General features: G+C 44.1%; 1 protein-coding gene and 1 non-coding gene across 7 annotated transcripts in view; both read right to left on the reverse strand.

Annotated features, from left to right (window-relative positions):
• PUM1 (pumilio RNA binding family member 1) overlaps positions 1-19,840 on the reverse strand; it is a 131,454-nt gene that overhangs the window by 20,062 nt on the left and 91,552 nt on the right. For all 6 annotated transcript variants that reach the window (XM_090058669.1, XM_090058673.1, XM_090058672.1 and 3 more), the window contains exons 11-14: positions 15,854-15,992; positions 13,950-14,093; positions 12,366-12,662; positions 8,833-9,069 (exon numbers count right to left, since the gene is read on the reverse strand). In XM_090058669.1, the coding sequence (XP_089914795.1) occupies positions 8,833-9,069; positions 12,366-12,662; positions 13,950-14,093; positions 15,854-15,992 (817 nt within the window). The remainder of the gene's footprint in view (positions 1-8,832; positions 9,070-12,365; positions 12,663-13,949; positions 14,094-15,853; positions 15,993-19,840) is intronic.
• On the reverse strand, positions 17,584-17,668 carry LOC149859494 (small nucleolar RNA SNORD103/SNORD85). Its single transcript, XR_016443688.1, has one exon. It is a non-coding gene; the product is annotated as a small nucleolar RNA SNORD103/SNORD85 (small nucleolar RNA).

A 19,840-nucleotide genomic window follows, 5' to 3' on the forward strand; every position in this document is an offset into this window, starting at 1 on the left:
ACCCTGAAAGGGGCATTCAAATGCATTACATCCTGTACCGAACTTGAGATCGCCTTCCACTTCATAATGAAAACAACTTACGGCCAGATAAGACATTAGCCAGTAGTGTATTATTTGTTCCTACTTCTGCAATAGGATCTTAGGAAGAGAAGGTCTAAGGAACAGTGTATTTACACTTCTTGAAGAACACTGGGAAATCAGAATCACCACTGCCTCTGTAACAGTTTGGTGCCAACGGCCTGAATGGCAGCTACACAAGATAAGGGTAGCCTTGTTACTCTGAAGTCAGGCAGAGACTAAGTAGCTGAGAAGCATAAGCTTTCTAGGACCCTACTTTATTAGATGCTGTAAATGGACTCATAGAGGACAGAGGTTATAAATACAAGGGAATCCACAAAGGATAGTGGGAAAAGGCATTGCTGAGGTCTACCCAAACGGTAAACAATACTCTAATTAGGCCTAACCAGTGCTGAATCTCCACCCATGTCTTACATCAAGGCTTGGGAGAATTTGATTTTTATGTTTTAATAATTTTGATGGATAATACTGATGTTTATTTTTAAGCATCTACTTCAATTTTTATTCATTTAAATTTTCAGGACTGCGTGAAATGAAGGGTATGGGGACAGACAGTTTATTAATGACAGTATACTGTTAAAAGTGTTATACAATTATGTTAAAATAGAAAAAGTAAATATCCATAAATGAATAAAAAGTAACTAGTCTAGGACTGCCACCAGTTGAGCAGCAGAGCTACCATTAGTCCCAGCTCCACTCGCCTGCAGTGACCTTGTCCGTTTTGTCACTTCTTCTTCCTCTATTCCCAATCCCCTGGGGTTTCTGGGAGTTGCAGTCCAAACTATGATCAGCATGGTTCTGTAGGATTGCTCTCTCTGTCGTCACACACTCTATCAGCCATCATTTTTCTTATGTCCCCTTTTCTATAAGTTTAAGTTATTAATGATGGAAATATTTTTTTTGTCAGTCTCAGAGTGTGAGGCAAAATCTATGTTTATCAACTTTTACCAATAAAAATCAAATCCTGCCAAGCCTACTTACACCTAATGCTCCTGTTGATGCAGCACAAAACGTTGCCTTGTGTCTAGATACATCACACTGCAGACTCACGTGGTGTTTCAAAGTAGCTGTTCTTAAACAACAAAACTTTAACAACGGATTTGAACGTGAAACTTTAGAATATAAAATCATACGCAGGCTGGATTGTGCAGTGTATGGACTCAAAGACTATAGATCTTATGCCATTACCTGGATTAGCTTTTATAACACACTGAGGAACATAAGAGTTAACTGTCTTATTTAAATTGGTACTCACTTATTCAACCCACTCCTTCCCCTCTCTCAGCGGTGTCCCCTCCCCCTAAATCCTTTTTATTTAGATTTCATTCTTTTTAGAATCCCTGCCTTGATAGTCCATTCTAGCACCTGACAAACTAGCCATCACCTAGGAAAGCTAATGCCTCGCTGAATCAGTTAGTGTCTCAGCTGCAAAAAGACCCAGGGCTGACCCACGAATATGAGTTACAGCAGCTCTTCCTGATTCTACTTACAAACATCTGCTTTTTTGTATAACACTCAGACTAAGTCTCCTGTGGCTAATTTGGTATAAAGACGGTATATAGATGATGTTTTTATTCAAAAACCTGATTTTTCCTTTGAGGAAGGACAAACCAAGGACATACTAAAAACCCTGCATCTTGTTGAATACCAAAAATCTAAAAACGCATATTATAAACCTTTACTTGTAGGGCAGAAGGGAGAAAAGGGAGCACAGGGTAGGAGACACTACAGCTTTGCCATCTTGTTTCTGAATAGAAGCAACTGTGATGATGGATTTTATCAGTTTAAAATAGGGCAAATGGGATTATGAGAACATCTTGGGGTATCCAATGAGTTTTTTCTGGGGTCCATTTATCAGCAGCAGCAGACTAGATGTCACCAAGTTTCTCAACCTCCTCTCTAGGCTGGAGCAGCACTGGTAGTTCAAGGTTTCATCGTCAAAACTGCTGCTGCAGGAAGCCGTGATGTGGCCTGCTATTGATCAAGTATTTTTCTGTTGCACTAAGTTTGAAAGCATTGTCAAGTGGAGCTGAAAAACCCCCATTAAGAGAGATCCTGAGTTCCTAGAACAAGCATAATGCAGTATTATCTTGGCTGTATTCTAAATCCTTGGGAGCAGTTCAGTGCCATCCACTGGGGCTTCTTCTAGACTGTCTCCGCAGATGACGTTTTCATTCAGTGCCCCATGCCACAAATTATAGTAAATCAGAACAGAATGCATCAACCAAAGTGGACCGATATCACAATGGTTCAAGAACGCAATACTCATCATAGAATACGGAAGGTGGTATGGCTTAGGCTTGGTCAATGTGGGGATTGAGTAAGAAAGAGAAAACTTGTTAAAAAGATCTGGCACAGTCAAGGAAGAATTTATGAATGAGTAGTACAAGAAAGGTGGGTTCCTTGCCCTTTCATTGGGATGGTAGGTGAGATCTGACGCAGAAGATACTAATCCCAAACACAGAACAAGTTTAACCAGCTGGGGCACCATCGTTTTTGCTGAACTGTTTTTCAGTGCCGTCTGGGACATGGTAGGGTGGATATTAATCAGATGGAACCACTGTATTCAAAGAAGCCATCTAGACAGGAATGAGAGTCAAGATCCTCAGGAGAAGGGAGGGCAAGGGGGTCTGCAGTCAGGCTGCTCAAGCTGCTTCTGGAAGTAATGCTTGGGAACCTGTTTCACTTCCAGGATCTCAGGCTGCTCTGCAACAGAAGAACTGCTATAATCCAAGCTACTTCTCAGAAGAAAGAGAAGGAAGAGGAATTATGAAAACACAGCCCTGAGCAACTGAACACAGAATAAATGCTGCTCTTGAATACAATGACCTTGAGAGGAGGGGCAATATGCAGCAACTGTCCACTAGAGGATACCAGGATCCTATTTAAAAAGCAAAAAAAATGGAGTCTTCAGCCAGCCTCTCAAGTTGTGATGATGGGCAGGAATACCCACTAGGGACTCCATCTCAGCTGCAGATCACACAGGAGAAAGGCTATATTGTTCTATCTACTACAGAGCCCTGAAGTATGTCACTAGTCACAGAAGAATAGACAGCATTAAAACCTAATCCAGAGCTGCCTAACTCTGGCACGGACATGGGCTGCACTCTGTGGGAACGGTCCCCCAGGTTCCTCCCTGCTGTACAGGCTGCATAAATGGCACATGACTCACTACTCCCTCCTCCACCCCAATCATGTGGGTTGCACCAGGAGTGCATAGGCCTCCAGGCTCTCCTCTGCCAAAAGTAGTGTAGGAGGTGGCTGTTGGGGCCCACAGTAGCAGGTTAGCTGCTCAAAGGCCACAGGCCGGACAGCCCTGATCCAACCAATAAAGGTACATGGGGTTTTTTTTTTTCAACTAAGAATTCTTTACAGGCCTACAAAGAGATTACCATGTATTACATTTGCACATTACGGCCCCTGTTATGTTATACATGCCCTTAAAATGCAAGGTTTCCACCCACCCAGAGCCATGAGGTGTCAACTTCCGATATTTGACAGCTGTTTCTCCTCTGCAAAATGCAGAGGCTTTTCAATGCAAATATGAGGCTCTTACATTAATTATTTTGCGCAAATTCAGAAGCAACAGGAAGAACAATAATGCAGTAAGACTGTACACAGAAAACAAAGTGCATGGAGGCTGGGTGACAATAACTGTACCTTGCTTAATTCAACAGTGTATTTTTAAGAGATGGTATTCTTACCTAATTTTAATTATCCCTGTTCCCATCCAGGAACTCCCTCTTTTAGCCCTCATTCTTGCCTTTTAAAGTAAGAGTTTACCTATAGTTCACAGGGGTGTACTTGGTAGCTGTGTTGGTCTGAGACAAGACGACATACAAAAAACGTTTATTGTTTAAAAATTAAAAAAAAAGTTTATTTCCTACCTATGGTGACGTTTATCATCTTGTACCATCAATACTTTTCCCAGAGCCTGACAAAGGGACTTTGATCCTGAAAGCTTCCAGAAAAGGACAATTTTCTTGTGATTTCCCAGTTGGTCTAATAAAAGGTATCATTTTGGAACCAAGAGTTCTAGTTTTCTGCATGCTTCTAGTTCACAGTACTTTTTATTGCCTGGATAACTATAAGATGACTTTACAATTCCAGAAAGAAACAGCTTGATGAATACACATCATCATAGCTTTGACAGAAAATCAGATACTTTAAAGCAGTGGTCACCAACCGGTGGACTGCAATCTACCAGTCGATCAGAGAGCCCCTGACAGCTGATCTCAGTCTGAGGGCCGAGCTTCCCCAGACTGAAATCGACTGTCACAGGCTCCGTGATTGGGAGTGGCAGGATGTACAACTGGTAGGGCATATGTGGCTGGGCTGAGGTGTGCCCCCTGCCCCTGTGCCCAGTCAGGCAAGTGGGACGATTCCCCCTCTGCGCCCCATGCCACCAGAGGAATGGGGCCCCAGCCAGGCAGGCCAGGTGAGGGTTGGAGCTCAGGTGGCTCGCCCAGGACTTGGGCCCTGCACAGACAAGGAATGGGGAGGTGGGGAACGCAGCCCAGGGGGGCACGGGGGTGCATGCCCCTGGATCTGCACACCGGGCCACAACAGGCTGGGGCGGTGCCACTCTCTTCCTGGGGGGCTCACCTGAGCTGTGTCACAACCCGGGGCCTGTTTGTACCACGGGCTCCAGCTGTGCTGTGCGCCAGACAAAAGACACTACTGCCACACCCCACCACGGCTTTGTTGCTCTCAGCTGCTGGTCCCCAGCTGGGGGCAGCCTGTGTGAGCTGCATGGCACTGGGGACTGGAGTGGGGTAGCTGCCTGGGAGCGGCAGTTTGGGGGCACAGCAGGGGAGAGGCATGGAAAAATTGTAACATATCTATAATTTTCCACATTTAGAATCTAATTATTAGAATCTAATAAAGTTATCTTTGGTCACCACAGAATAGATTCTAAGGTCATCTTAAATTCAAAGCCAGCTTGGATTTGGGTAAATATGGTAACTCATGAGTACCTCAAGCCAGCATTGTTCTACACTTGGCTTCTCCAATTTCCCTCTGGGAACAGATGTGGTTTGCTAATCCCCAGTAACTGACTCATGTATCCTTAATACTAGATTTTAAAATTCGTTGCTATCCCCATCAGAAAAGTTTTGATATCAAACACCAGAGTAGAGAAGGGAGCCAGTCTCCAGCTGACCCTAAACAACGATGATGTATTCGGTGGCAACAGATTATTCAAACTTGTTTCATCCCCAAAGCCAAAGTGAACTACTGATCAATAAACATGGTGAGAGCTTCCACTCAAGGCATGTTGCAAATCCCTATATCCCATTCTGTACTCCCTAAAGAAACGTGTGGAAAAATCTTATTTAAAATTTCAACTGCCTGACTGGAGCTTGCATTATAAATCAAACTGAGCTAAAAAAATATAAATCAAACTGAGCTAAAAAAAATCTAAGTCGTCTTTCACAAAGTTTAAGACAAATGGACAAGCCCATTTTATACCAGACTCTCTCTCATTCTGGATAACTGCAGGGCAGAAAAAAAAACTGGCTATTGAGCACTTGTCTGGGGGCAGAACTTCAGCAATGGAGCAGGGATGCTCTTCTACAAGTGATCCATTGTAGTCCACTGCTAGTTACTTTTATAAATATGGTAACAGGTCCTTTAATGCATGTAAGCTTACCCTTGACTGTTTCTGGTGTCCCTTCTCTCTTTCTACTGTTACTTTTTGGACTGACTGACCCTTTCTATTTCTTAAATTTACTGGATGGGAAATGCTCCCTTTTGCTTGTTTGGTAAGAGACCAACAAACTTGCCCTTGTGCCAGACTGACTCCGATTCAGCTCTTAATCTAATGTTCCACATTGATTTACTGCTCAGCATTAGCTGTCCGTTTGATAAGTAATTTACAAATATATAAAAGATAAAGCTTAAAGTCTGTTCAAATGTATTCAACCCCCCCAACAACAAAAAAATGTTATATAAGCACCTCTAACATGAAAACTCAGACCTCACCTTCAGTTACTATATAACCACCCCTCTGTGCACATAGCTTTATAGTTTCATAGTTGGTAGGGTCAGAAGGGACCTGAGCAGATCATCAAGTCCGACCCCCTGCCATGGCAGGAAAGAGTACTGGGGTCAAACGACCCCAGAAAGGTGTCCGTTTAGCCTCCTCTTAAAGACTCCCAGGGTAGGAGCCAGCACCACTTCACTTGGAAGTTGGTTCCAGATCTAGCCACCCTGACCGTGAAGTCGCACCTCCTGATATCTAACCTGAATCTACCCTCTGCCAGCTTGTGACCATTATTTCTAGTCACTCCGGTAGTGCTCAAAGGAACAGGGACTCCTCCAATGCCTGCTGGTCCCCTCTGACTAATCTGTAACAGGCCACTAGATCCCCCCCATAGCCATCTCTTGTGGAGGCTGAACAGGTTCTAGGGCCTGCCCTGCTGCCCCTTGATCATGCGAGTGGCCCTCCTCTGGACCCTCTCCATGCTGTCCACATCCCTCCTGAAGTGTGGCGCCCAGAACTGGACGCAGTACTCCAACTGCGGCCTGACCAGTGCTGCATAGAGGGAAAGGATCACCTCCTTGGACCTGCTTGAGATGCATCCGTGAATGCATGATAAGGTACGGCTGGCCTTCCTAACTGCAGCCCCACACTGTCGGCCCATGTTCATCTTGGCATCAATGACGACTCCAAGATCCTTTTCTGCCTCTGCACTGACAAGAAGGGAGTTCCCCAGCCTGTAGGTGTGGTGCTGGTTCTTCCTCCCCAGGTGCAGCACCTTGCATTTCTCAGTGTTGAAACCCATCCTGTTCTCGTCCGTTCACCCCTGTAACCTGTCTAGGTCCGACTGCAGCCTATTTCTCCCTTCTAGCGTGTCCACTTCCCCCCACATCTTAGTGTCGTCTACGAATTTGAACAGGTGCTTTTTACCCCCTCATCCAAGTCCCTGGTGAAGATGTTGAGCAGTGTGGGCACGAGGACCGAGCCCTGGGGGACCCCACTGCCCACATTCCTCCAGGTTGAAAATGACCCATCCACCACCACTCTCTGCGTGCAGCCCTGCAGCCAGTTGGTGACCCGCTTGACTGTGTAAGGGTCGATGCCTCAGTCTCCTAGTTGTTTAATGAGAACGGGGTGAGAGACAGTGTCAAAGGCCTTCCTAAAGTCCAGAAAGACTATGTCTACTACTACCCTTGCATCTAAGGATTTGGTGACCTGGTTGTAGAAGGCCACCAGGTTGGTCTGACAGGACCTGCCTCTAATGAATCTGTGTTGGTTGCCCCTCAGCATAACCTCCCCTGCTGGCCCCTCATGGACATGCACCAGGATAATTCTCTCAAAAAGCTTACCCAGGATCAAGGTAAGTAACTGGCCTCTAGTTTCCTGGGTCCTCCTTCCTCCCCTTTTTGGAAATGGGAACCACATTGACCCTCTTCCAGTCCTCTGGAACCACACCAGAGCACCATGAGCGCTCATAAAGCCGTGCCGGGGGTCCCGCAATGACCTCTGCTAATTCCCTCAGCATTCTGGGGTGGAGTTTGTCCGGACCTGCTGATTTAAATACCTCCCCTGAGGGGGGGGCTGATCGGTCCCTGCTCAGGATAACGGAGGCAAAGAAGTCGTTAAATAAGTTAGCTTTGTCATCTGGTGCAACAACCAGATTTCCTAGCATGTCTTGAAGGGGCCCCATGTTACCCGGTACTTTCTTTTTGCCCCCTATGTATTTAAAAAAGGACTTCTTGTTGTCCTTGATCCAGGAAGCTAGTTCCAGTTCCATCTCCGCCTTGGCCTTCCTGACCACCCCCCTGCAGCCCCCAGCAACTGAGGTAAAGTCCTCTAGATACAATACAGTTAAGTATGCTATTAAAATCTAGGTAAAATACACCTGCATACAATGATTTCTTCTAAATATTATAGGGACTAGATGATCTGGACATATGTTCAAGAAAGAGTCAGAACCAAGCAAAAGCCTGAATAAAATACCGAACCTCTTATCTCATTTTTTTTCTTGGCACCAATTAAAACACTAGTCATTTCTTACAGAGTTAATATGAGTTAAAGTCTTCCATGGTCAGGGATGTCATAAAGCAGTATACTAAATTAAGAGCCCATCATCATTTTGCTTACATTAGGCCACATCAATGTGAAATCACTGGATTGCACAGCTATACAAACCATAACAGAAAGTTAAAATGGTGCTCCAGATACCACTACACATTTTTAGAGAATGGAGGTGCATGCTAATCTGCCATTTTTCTTATAAAAATCATTGGCAGGGCTAGTAATACAATCCAGATGTCCTAGTTCTCATTTCAGTGTGTTATCCAACTTGGCTCTCCGAAACTGAAAGCCTGCCACAAAAGTATCATGTTTGAACAGTGTCCCAGAATACACCTAGCCCTAAAAATGATAAAGTTCAGCAGTTGTCAACCAGTGGCCCAGGGAATGGGTATGGTCCATAGAGCCATTTTATCTGACTTGCAGATATGGGGCTTCAGCAACAGAAAGGTTTCAGCAGCAGGTTCTCTCTCTTTCTGCCACAGTAAATACTGGCTGTAGGTGCAATCCCAGGGCTGCCACAAGGAAAAGTGGTGGCTGAATCTTCATGCGCAGCCACCCACCTGCCTCTGACCTGAACTGGGTCGCTCTGGCCTGCAACCTAAAAGTGTTGCCAACAGCTGACAAAGTTGCTTAATTTTCAAGGAGGGAAAGTAAACCCAGAACCCACTGATGCAATCATTTCAATGATCTGTCAACAGCATAATGCCTCTTACCCAGGTTTAAACTTGAAGAAGATCCATGTGAGGATAAGGAAGGTGGAGGAGTCTGAGAATGGCCAGGTCCTTGACTGGGAAGAGGCATGCCAACAGGTCCAGGAGAAGAGGAAAAGCCAAGGCCATTGTAAAAACTGTGTCCAATAGGTGTCAAACTGCTAGATGTCCTCTTGTACAGATCACTGCTCCCTGTGAGCGAGTCTCGGCGGGAGCCACTACCAGTGTTAGAGTTTGCAACTAAAATAGAGAAAAGAAAAAAAAAGTATACAAGTTGTTTAAGATAATAGGTGTGTTGGTGATATGGGTAATAAAGACAAAAATGTATCAGCATATCCACTACTGGCTATGCCAACCTGTGTGCATGGCTCAAGACTGCTTTTACCATAATTTAGTGGGAAGCATGCATCAGCCATAAAGCACTGACTTAAATTATAATTAAAATTGGTTGATTTAAAACAGCAAAGGAACAACCCTGATTCAAATCATCCATATTTTTAACACTGTTTTGCCTTTGTACTTTTTATTCATTTTCTTCAAGCAAGACTGGTTTTCACTGGACAACCATTGATACTTCCTGATATTTTAATCTATATACATTAGGAGTCTTAAATTTTCACATTTCATTGTCCGAAAATAGCAAAACGATGCATTTTTAGTACATAATTGTTTATTTTTTAAATTTATGACCTTAGGAAGTGTTCTAGAGCAGGGGGCAGCAACATTTTTGCAAAGAGTGCCAAAAACACCCACAACCTCAACTGATACTTCAGTCTATATCATACCGGCAGCAATAAAAGGAAAATTGGCATTACTGGTAATTGGCTTTTCTTGACTTACGTGGCTGATAATGTCACTGATAAGGCCACATGCACGCACAAAGCCACAGTACGCACACGGCCAGCCTGGCAGCCTGGAGAAGTGTCTGGCTGGTAAGTCTGGGTGGGGAAGGAAGGGGCATGGGGGAGGGGGGCAGATCAAGGTCCCCATGATGAAGGAGCAAGTGGGGCTGGGGCAGGGGCTGCCCAGCTTGGGTGGGGTGGGGCGGGGCGGGACGCAGGATGGAGCTGCGATTGGCTTGTCCAGGGGCATGGCTCCTGCTGCTGCCTGCACCGCTGGGGGAGACATGCAGGGCATACGTCCTCCAGACCTGTGCGCAGAACAGAGGTGGGCTGCTGCTGTGGACTGGGGCCAGGGCAGTGCCAGGCTCTTCCTGGCTGGGGAGGTTGGGCCGGGACTGCGCTCAGGATGGGCAACGGCAGCGCTGGGAGGAGGCGCTATGGGGTGGGCTACAGCCACCTCAGAATTTGCCCTAGCCCCCACTCCCAGTGCAGCCCTGGCCCAACCTCCCTGTTGGAAAGAGCTAAGCACCACCCCCAAGCCCACCCCACAGCAGAGACCTGCTTTCGCCCTGTGCACAGACCTGGCTGGGCACCACCTGTCCCTGCCCTGCTCACTCCCTCCCTCACCACGGGGGCCTCAATCTCCCTCCCCCAATCTCCTTTCCCCCAACAGACTTACCAGCCAGACTCTGCTCTCCAAGCTGCCAGGCTGCACGTCAGTATTGGCTGATATAGCTTATTAATAATCAGCCATTGGTATCAGCCCACAAAATCTGTACTGGTGCACCCCTAAGTAGACTTCCTTTGGGGTCTGTCCTGGGTCTGGTATTAAGATCTTAATTAACGATTTGGAGGATGGGACTGAGTATGCACACTGCAAATTAGCAGTTGACATCAAGCTGGGGGAACACTTCTGAGGATAGGATTAGGATTCAGAATCACCTTGATAAAATGGAAAAGCTATCCAAAATTAACTGAATGAAATGTAGTAAAGACAAGTACAGAATTCTGTATTTAGGATAGAACAATTAAATGCAGAAATACAGTCTCGGGAACAGAAATACAGAAATACAGAAAAGGGCCTATAGATTACAGTGGACCATGAGCTGAATACAAATCAGTGATGCTCTTGATGCAAAGAAAGCTAATACCACACCAAGTTGTATTAGTATGAGTGCCACTAGCAAATCAAGAAAAGTGAACCTTTATTCTGTTTGGCATTGGTGAGGCCCATGTCCAGTTCTCACTTCAGGAAATACTCAGAAAGAGTCCCATGTGGAGCAACAAAATTATTTAGGAGGTCTAAGAAACATGATTTAAGAGGAAAGGTTGGGTGAACTGGGATTATTTAGTTCAGAGAAGAGAAGACTGAGGGGGGGAATTTGATGCATCCTATATATCTCAAGGGTGATTACAGGTAGGATGCTGACAGAATATTCTCTGTGGCCACATAGGAAAGGACAAGGACAGAGAAGAGGACGAGGAAATCTTATGTTGTAAGAAGAGAAATTTAGATCGGGTGTTAGGACAAACTCTCTCACTCTGAGGTTGGATAAGCATCGGGAAAGACCACTCAGAGAGGTTGTGAAAACCTCTATCTTTGGAAGTTTAACAACAGGGTAGACAAACACTTAGCTAAGGATAACTTAGACTGGGAAGATCCTGCCTTGAGCAAGGGGTTAAACTAGACGACTTCCCAAGGTCTTCTTCCAGCCCCACTTTGCCATGATTCTATTTGTGTAAATCTTTTTTGGTATGGAAACTGGAGTTCATTTATAAAATGTACAAAGATTTAAAATTGTTTTTTTGTTAATTATAAAAAATAACTTGGACATTAAGAATTAAAATTGTTCTGCATTTAAAAGATGGATTTATTGACAGAAAGTATTGGGGGAAAATGAAGGTTATGATAACTAGGAGCAATCGCTTTAAGATTTTTAGTACACATCCTCTCTCACAATTTTTATCCATAGCTAAGCTTTTCTGCTTTACAATTGCATATTGGTTTCTCAGCTTTGTATAAACAGTCACTGAACTGAACTAACAGAACAAACTAAAGTGGAAAATATTGTCTCTCTATGTGGAGGAGAGGTTACTGCTGTCAAAACATGATTTAGCACTTCAGAAAACTTGAATTGCAGAGGCTTACCTAGTTACTTCTACCAGCTATTTATCTGAAATCATTTGAAGATATTAAAATTGTGGCAAGCCTATGTTTAAGACCTCAATTATTAAGTGGGTTGATGTTAAAAAGAAAGGAAAATGAGTGAATTTTACGTAAATAAAACTTATCCTAGTAACATGCAAATCTGATTTTATTTATTTAAAAATAACCCTTTTTATCCACCCTAGTATATGCATCCCTCAGTATAACCAGCCCCTACAATTTAGCCATCAGTCACAAGAGGCTGGCTAACCTAATACCAAGTTTGTTCGGTAGTATTTCTTAATCTGGTATCTCTTATAGGCTACACGGAAAAAAAAAAACTAGCATACACTCCAAGGCAAGAGATGCCTAGGGGGTAATTTCCATCTAACCTAATATGGCTACTTCGTATAATCCTGAAACAGGGTTATAACAGTTTATATAAGCTAGTGCCTTCTTGTAGCATTATCACTGAAAATATAAATCACCCATTTTGTTTTGTCTAAAACCATTTCCTTTTCGCCCACTCCTAGTGGCACAATTCCTACCTGCTGTTCCAAAGCCTCCCAGTGCAGACCCCAGTGTGGCACCAAGTGAGCTGCTACTTCCAAAGCCAAGTGAAGTGTTGGCAGCCTGGGCAGAGCCCTGAGAAAAGAGTGAGCTGCTCTGGGAATTGCTGCTTAGAGAGTTGTTGCCATAAAATGAGCTGGAGGCCAGATTGTTGGTGGGCTGCTGCTGGGGCTGAGGCTGAGGCTGTTGAGTTCCTAAAGGCCGAAATGGTCCATTTGTTGTTCCTGCCAGACCACCAGCTGCACCGTTAGCTGAAGCTGCAGCTGCTGCAACTGCTGTAGCAAAGCAAAACAAAACGTACAGTTTAAAAAAAATCCATTTTGAGCAAGTCTAAAAACTACAAGTTCCCTTTTATTTACTTTGAAACTTGTAACCATGCTATTAACTAGCCTGCTAGAATAAGGAGACCCCTCAGATCTCTAACAACTGTATCTGAGTGTCCCTTTTTAAAGGCCACTCTCTATTTGTGAAGGGTTATGCATGAAAGGTTGCAAAATCAACTGCTACCTTCTTCTGATCCCTAATTTAGTGGGGCAACTATCAGTTTGAACTTGGCCCCCAAATTAATTTCCTGTTAAATCTGAAGACCAATGGAAATAATAGCAAGACCTAGAGATCAACCAGAGCACGTATCAGGACCCCAGTGTGCAAGGTGCTGTACAAACACAGAACAGACAGATGGTCCCTGCCTCGAAGTCCTGAACATTTTAAGTCAATAGGTCCACAGTTGGAAACTGTTTCTAATGGATTTTATGATAAATACAACTCCCCTGCTGTGCCTGAAACACAAACATGCAACACTAATGACTGTAGTGTCAAGCTGACTGTTTTTGTTCCTGGAGCTAAAAGAAAAACAAAATAAACACTGCATTTTTGATAGATCTGTGGAGAACAAGTGTGGAGAATTTCAGATCACAGAGGCAATAGTTTCAAACAGTTTGGGACATGTTCAAACAGCTGATTATAATCACAAGTATTTTAAAATTGTAACATCACGAGGTTTTGCAAATTATTTCACTAATTAGGGACCTACAAAACTTGTGATTTTGTGAATCTGATAGGTCCCCCAAGAAAAAGCCCAGTCCCCCCCAAAAGGGTGAGGACCACAAAAAAAGGCTAAAAAACAAGCAAGGGCCCCAGAAATCCTGCCCCTCCCCGGAGACTGACAGAAGGCCAGGGAGGGATGCGGAGGGACTTCCAGGGCCCCCTCAGCCAGAGGCCCATCATGGTCTGCCATGGAAATGGAGACCGATGCTGCACTTAGGACTGTGAAATTGGGGGGCAATCCCTCATGAATTAGGTAGGTCCCTACTAATAATGAAATCTTGCAAAAACACACAGAATGCTGTTCTATACTCCCTTTGCCATTTACACGTTTTCAACTAAGCCCACACTGAGCATAGAGAAAGTTCTCAAAAACAACCCCTCCAATGGATCTCAGTGAGGGCAAGTGTGTCATCACTGCCTGTATGCTTCCAGCGGAGCACATGAACATCACTTACAAGATCATCTCCTTCTCCAATGAGAGGAATGGGACCCACGTGCACACAAGTAGGACTTACCTGCTTGTGCTGCAGAGGAACTGATGATGACAGGAGCGGGGGCTACAAGGCGCACAGGGGCCCCCAGGCCGTTCCGAGCCCCTGCGTTCACGACAAGAGCACCTGTTTGGTCATAATAAGCAGCAGGAGCCAGCACTGGATAACCTAAGCAACAGAGAGTAAAATTAATGCAACTTAGCCAGCCATCCAGCAAGAAGCTACTGAACCATTAGGTGAAATAGAATTAGGCCCATTTCTCACATGGACAATTCCAGGATTCTGTTCTCTTCACAGTTTTATTGTGTTATAACTATTTCAACTGAGGATGAGTTTTTGATAAAATTACACTGAAATCCCTAGAATGGATGCAGTTATGTACCCTGTGGCAATATAGTTCTAGTTCCTTTCACTTGCAAGAGAAACCTCTTGACCAACAAGAAAAGGAAAAGGGTGTTCAGGACCTTCAACTCTCCTTGAAGCATCTAAATAAAGAGAGTGTCCAGACTTTCAGAAACAACGAGTACCTGGCAGCTTCTACATGGGAATTCTCCGTGGTTTCCGAAGGGGTGGGTGGCAGCAGTGAGAGGTTTCTCCACTGTTCTTTATGTGGGCTTAAGCCATTTTGAAAATGCATCTCAAAATCCTTAATAATGCTAAATTGGAAGCTATCAAATCAACCTTATAATATGTCTGATATTCTTAACTTCATAATCAAAGGTGTTCTTTTGGAGCTACATTCTTTCCAAACCACAAGGGATCCTATAGCAACTATAATAAAATTCAAAACAAAAGACTTCAGACTGAAAATTATGGTATCATTTGCTTATCCTTAACTGTCCAGCATGATTTATCTGTAAATTCTTCCAAAACAAATACTGAGTTATTGACTCCACCTACCTGTTGACATTTTATGTCTGGCAGAAGTCTATAAAGGTGCCATGCTGACCTGCCTAATTCATTCAGAAATGTGTAAGCTTTCACAGGCAACAGCATACACCATAAGCCCACTGTTGCCTATGAAAGCTTATGCACTTCAGATTAACACAGCTAACTACTTCTCGCATTTTATATCATAACAGTATGTAACACTACATGAAAGTGAAATCTTAGCTCCATTAAAAAGTCAATGAGAGTTGTTATCAACTTTCACGTGGCTACAATTTCACCAAGATCATAAAAACAAAACCAATTTACAGGGATCCATAAAGATATCTGAAAAAATTACATCTGAATGGGAATCAAGTTGTTACAAACAGCTTAAGATAGGTGCACCAATATATCAGTCCAATATCTAATTGGCACCAATATAAAGAAAATTGATTGCACCAGAAATCGGCCTGATGTGGCTGATAATTTGGCCGATAAATGCCCGTGCATGTGTGCAACCACAGTGCAGTACGTAGGCGGCAATGAGCACAGCCCAGCAGCTCTCAAGCTGCGTGCAGCTGGTAAGTCAGTTCTGGTGGAATGGGAGGGGGGACGGAAGGGGCATGGGGGACAGATCAAGGCCTATGTGGTGAAGGGGGGAGTGGGCTGGGACTGGGGCAGGCACTGCCCTGCTAGGGCACAGCAGGAAACAGAACGGAGCCATGGCTTGTCTGGGGGGTGCAGGGCAGCAGCTCCAGGAGGGCACGGGGGTGGGGAGGGAAGCAGCAGCAACTGTGGGTGGGGGCTGCACCAGGCTCTTCCCAGCATATTGGGGGCTGCACTTGGGGCAGGTGACAGTGGTGCTGGAACGGGGGTATTGGGGGGGGGGGGGGGCGGCAAATGTCATTTGCCAACCCACAAACTAATGAGAATATACAAAGCGCTGTCCAGCCAAAGTCACCATCAGGGCAAGCATGCTCGGTTTTAAAGCAAAAATGGTTCTGAGAAAATTAGTGCTGTTACGTGACCTCCTTAACCGGCATTAACAGAGTTCATACCTGGCATCCCTGCTGCCAGCCCTTGTCCAAATGCAAGAGCAGAGTTTACTGCTGCAGCTGCTACGAGTGGATCAGTCTGCTGTCCCTGCTGGTTCTGATTTGGGGTCAAAGGACGCTGAGTGGCTCCTCCACGGAGAACCTGAGAGAGAAATAGGATCACTGACTGGGCTATTTGCTTTGAGTCTAGAGCAGGGGTCACCAACAGGATCTGGCTTATGGAGCCAGAGAGCTTTGCAGGTGCCCACGCCAGGACTAGACGCACAGAACTGCACTGAGACTGGGCAGCTGGACGCTGCGCTCATAATGTCACTGTTTCCCCCACCCCCATGCCCCCTGACTGGTCCGAGCACAGCTTCTAGCCAGTGGGGAACTGCATCACACCTGGGAGGGGGAGGGAGGAATAGGGCGAAAGCTTTGGAAGTGAGAACACAGCTTCCAGCTGCTTGGCCGACATGCAGCTCCCCACCAGGTGGAAGCCACCTGGTCCATTTCAAACCAAGGCTGGGTTGTTCCAGCCCGCAGCTTTTTAAAAGGTTGCTGGCCACTGGACTAGAGAATAAGTGAAAACAGTTTCTACATTTTCTGAGAGAGGCAAGATTTTTCTGGGTGATGCCTTTTATTGGACCAACTATGTAGTTGGAATGAAGTTAGACAAGTTTTTGAATATGAGGCATTCTTTATCAGGTTACAATTTCTATGCAAGATGGCAACTCTGACAGAGTATTCATTAAAATAGAAAGAAGAAAAATTACACTATCACTTACAAAGTGCCATAATTATATTAAAATAGACAGAGCTGCTTTCACAACATTATGGCATGTTCCTCTCAGGTTTATTGGACCTATACTCAGAAAATGTCACTTCTTGGCCTTTTCCTGTTCCCCCTCCATGTCTAACCTGAAACACTCTACACACATTTAAGAAACACATACTAACACTGGAAAAAGATGGTTATTCATCATATTTGCCCTACTGAAGGTGTTTGGCTGCTCCTGCATATAGAAACTTCATTTAAACCGACAACTTAAACGGAAAGACTTGGGGGTAGCTTGACCTGCAGGCTGATGACACAAGCCGAGTTGGGTTTTCCATGTGGTAGATCCAAGCATGAAACCATCACGAAATGACATGACAATTAGTCATAGGTAATAATGACAAAAAACTGCATATACTAATGTGTAGCTCTTGAGACTGAAGAACAGCATCCTGTTATTAAAGGGACATCAGGATTGACCTTTCTTGCCATTCCCTGATAGGGTGATCATATGTCAAAACCTTACACAAGTCAGCACATCCTCACAAGTAAACCTTATTAAAAAGCTGTCCCATGGTACCAAACATACTACTGACATTCTGTAATCATACATCACAGGAAAATGTCTCCCGAGTTATTAAAAGGAAAAGCATCAGCATCATTTTAAGCATCAGCAGAATGGACAAGAAGATTAAAGTAACATATGCCTTAAAAATATATTCTGCAGATTTTCTTTTATTATCAAAGTTTAACATGAGCTTATCCCGCTTCCAATCTATTCCAGTTTATGTGGTTTCAACAGCTTCACCAAACTGATGAGCATGCACAATGCTAGTGCATTGTGCTGAATTCATGTAACAGGACATGCTACAGTAAGTGAAATACTGTTGCTTCTATGCATTTGCTACCTCTTATGAGGTCATAAGTATAAAAGAGAAAGCATCCATAAACACCATTGTAGCAGGTTTCCAAAATTTCTGGCTCAGCTCCTCTTGAGTACATAGCAAGGTTCTCATTACTGAACAATGTTCTGTGAGGGCAAGTGTGTCATCACTGCCAGACCTTTGAAAACAACTAAAGAACAGATGAACAAGGGCAAAACCTAAAAAATTCAGAAAGAATCCAGATACTTCCCCTGGTTAGGTTTCTGGCTCTCTATAAAGATGAAGGTCTGTAAAGTAAACACAGGTATGCAGAGCCATGCCAAACAGCCAGAAGGAACCACAAAGAGATTTGCTGTGACTTTTATTCCAAATGCTCTTGCTTCTCTAATCAGCTGTGCCAGACTGCTGATGAGATCCAGCTGAGTAGTAAATAAGTGTCTTCTGAAGCAAAGCTGCAGCAAACTGGTGAACAACTCATCCTCAACTCAGCAGGTTGTGAACCACGTGGATATAAATGATCCAGGTTCTACTATGCACATACACAGACACTTACATTCAACTTAATCAGAAGCATTGCATCCATCTTTCTAGTCACAAAAATAATTGAGGGTTCTATGGGTTATAGTTGTGGTTGTTTTGAAATAACCTATAACTACTACAAAAACCATTTCAGCACATACCTACAGGGGACAGTTCTCTGCTTTGAATGCCAAGCCTAAAGCACAAGTCTGTAGCACATAATTTCTTCTGCTTCCCCTCTATGTGTATTTCTTGGTGTAAGCGCAGGAATTCTTTTCAGTCTGTTCTCATTGATGACATGAAAGGTGAAGAGGTTTGGGGATTAACTGTGTCAGGGAGCAAAGCATTCGCTTTCTGATCACTGGCATGAAGGATTACTATTTTTATAAGCTGAAACGGCTTTAAGACGGTATAAAACATTAGTTTCTGGATTAATGGTTTTCAAGGTAACAGTTGCCAAGTTCATACGATGACTACAATGAGGAAGAAGGTTACTAGAATAAGGATGTAAGGTCCAATCTCTCATAACTCAGAAATAAGGGCTTTAAAAAAAAAAACAAACAAAAAAAATGAATTTTGTATACTACTGCAAAGACCGAGCTTCTCTAATTACCACTGGTATAATGGATTCGGCTAGTTTCTAGCCCTGAAGCATCATGAGATACTGGATGATAAAACTGTGTAAAGTCTACCCTGGTGTCCTTTTAGCAGTGGGCTGTCTTTCAACCTTGGTCCTAAATTAAACACAGCAGCTTCTAATCTCAAACCAGTCAAATTTACAATCTCTGGACATCTGTATGAGTTCTAGCTAAATAACCTGAGATGGCTGATGTGGATTTTGAAATTCAGCTTGCTTCTAAGGTATAACCTCATAGGGCGTGCATCCCCACAAGTGGGAACATGCATTTCCCCAGGGACAAGTAGCAGTGGCACAAGGTATGCCACTCTGGCACACAGCATGTTACCCCAAGTGGGGTAGGGGAGGCTGGGGCCAGCAACTGTGCTGGCCCTAGCAGCCTTGCCTGGGGTCCTGGGGGCCTCCAGGAGCTGCAGCAAAGGCGACCAAGCAGCATGGAGCCTGGCCAGCTGCAGGACCGTGGCTCTGGCTGGCCAGGCTCCAGTTTTGGGCTGTGTACACTTCCTCCACGTGTGCTGTCCCACTTTCTTTTTTAAGGCATGGATCTCCTAGGGTCAACCCCACTACCTCCCCTCCCTGCGAAGTAGCAGTGAGAGGAACGTGTGCTTGTGCAGCATGTGGCACAGCAGATGGGTCTGCAGCGCCACATACCACATGTCCATGCTCGTCTGAATGCACCCATAAGGGTAGACACTATTTTCACTCATCGCTACAATAATGTAAACCTGTGGTACTCTACGAGAATTTAGAAGCAACAACAGAATCAGCACTACTATTTGCTAAATTAACATCAATAACTAGCCAAGCTAAAGAATCAGCACATACTTGTTACAACTTTAGTCTAAGTTATTTTTAAACACTACAACAACAACAACAAAATATTGATCAGATTACCAGGCTAACTTTTTATTTTTCCATACAGATACAAATTAGTTGAGGATTTATTTTCACTCTGCTACAATAAAAACAGACTTGGAGTTAAAAATGTAATTACTGATCAGTGAAGCTTCTAGTTTCTTTTTAATGGGAGAAAACTGTGTTATATGTGATGATGCACCACACCCCCTACACCCCCCACCCTTTTTCAAAATCCTAAATCTGCCCATGACAGTATAAATGAGGAAATAATTATCTTCTGATCAGCCTGTCATTTGGTCCCCATACAAACTTCAGACACTATTTCCTAGACATGT

This window comes from Crocodylus siamensis, chromosome 7 (assembly GCF_052110815.1).
Source record: "Crocodylus siamensis isolate JL-2025a chromosome 7, ASM5211081v1, whole genome shotgun sequence".
NCBI classification, from domain to species: Eukaryota; Metazoa; Chordata; order Crocodylia; family Crocodylidae; genus Crocodylus; species Crocodylus siamensis.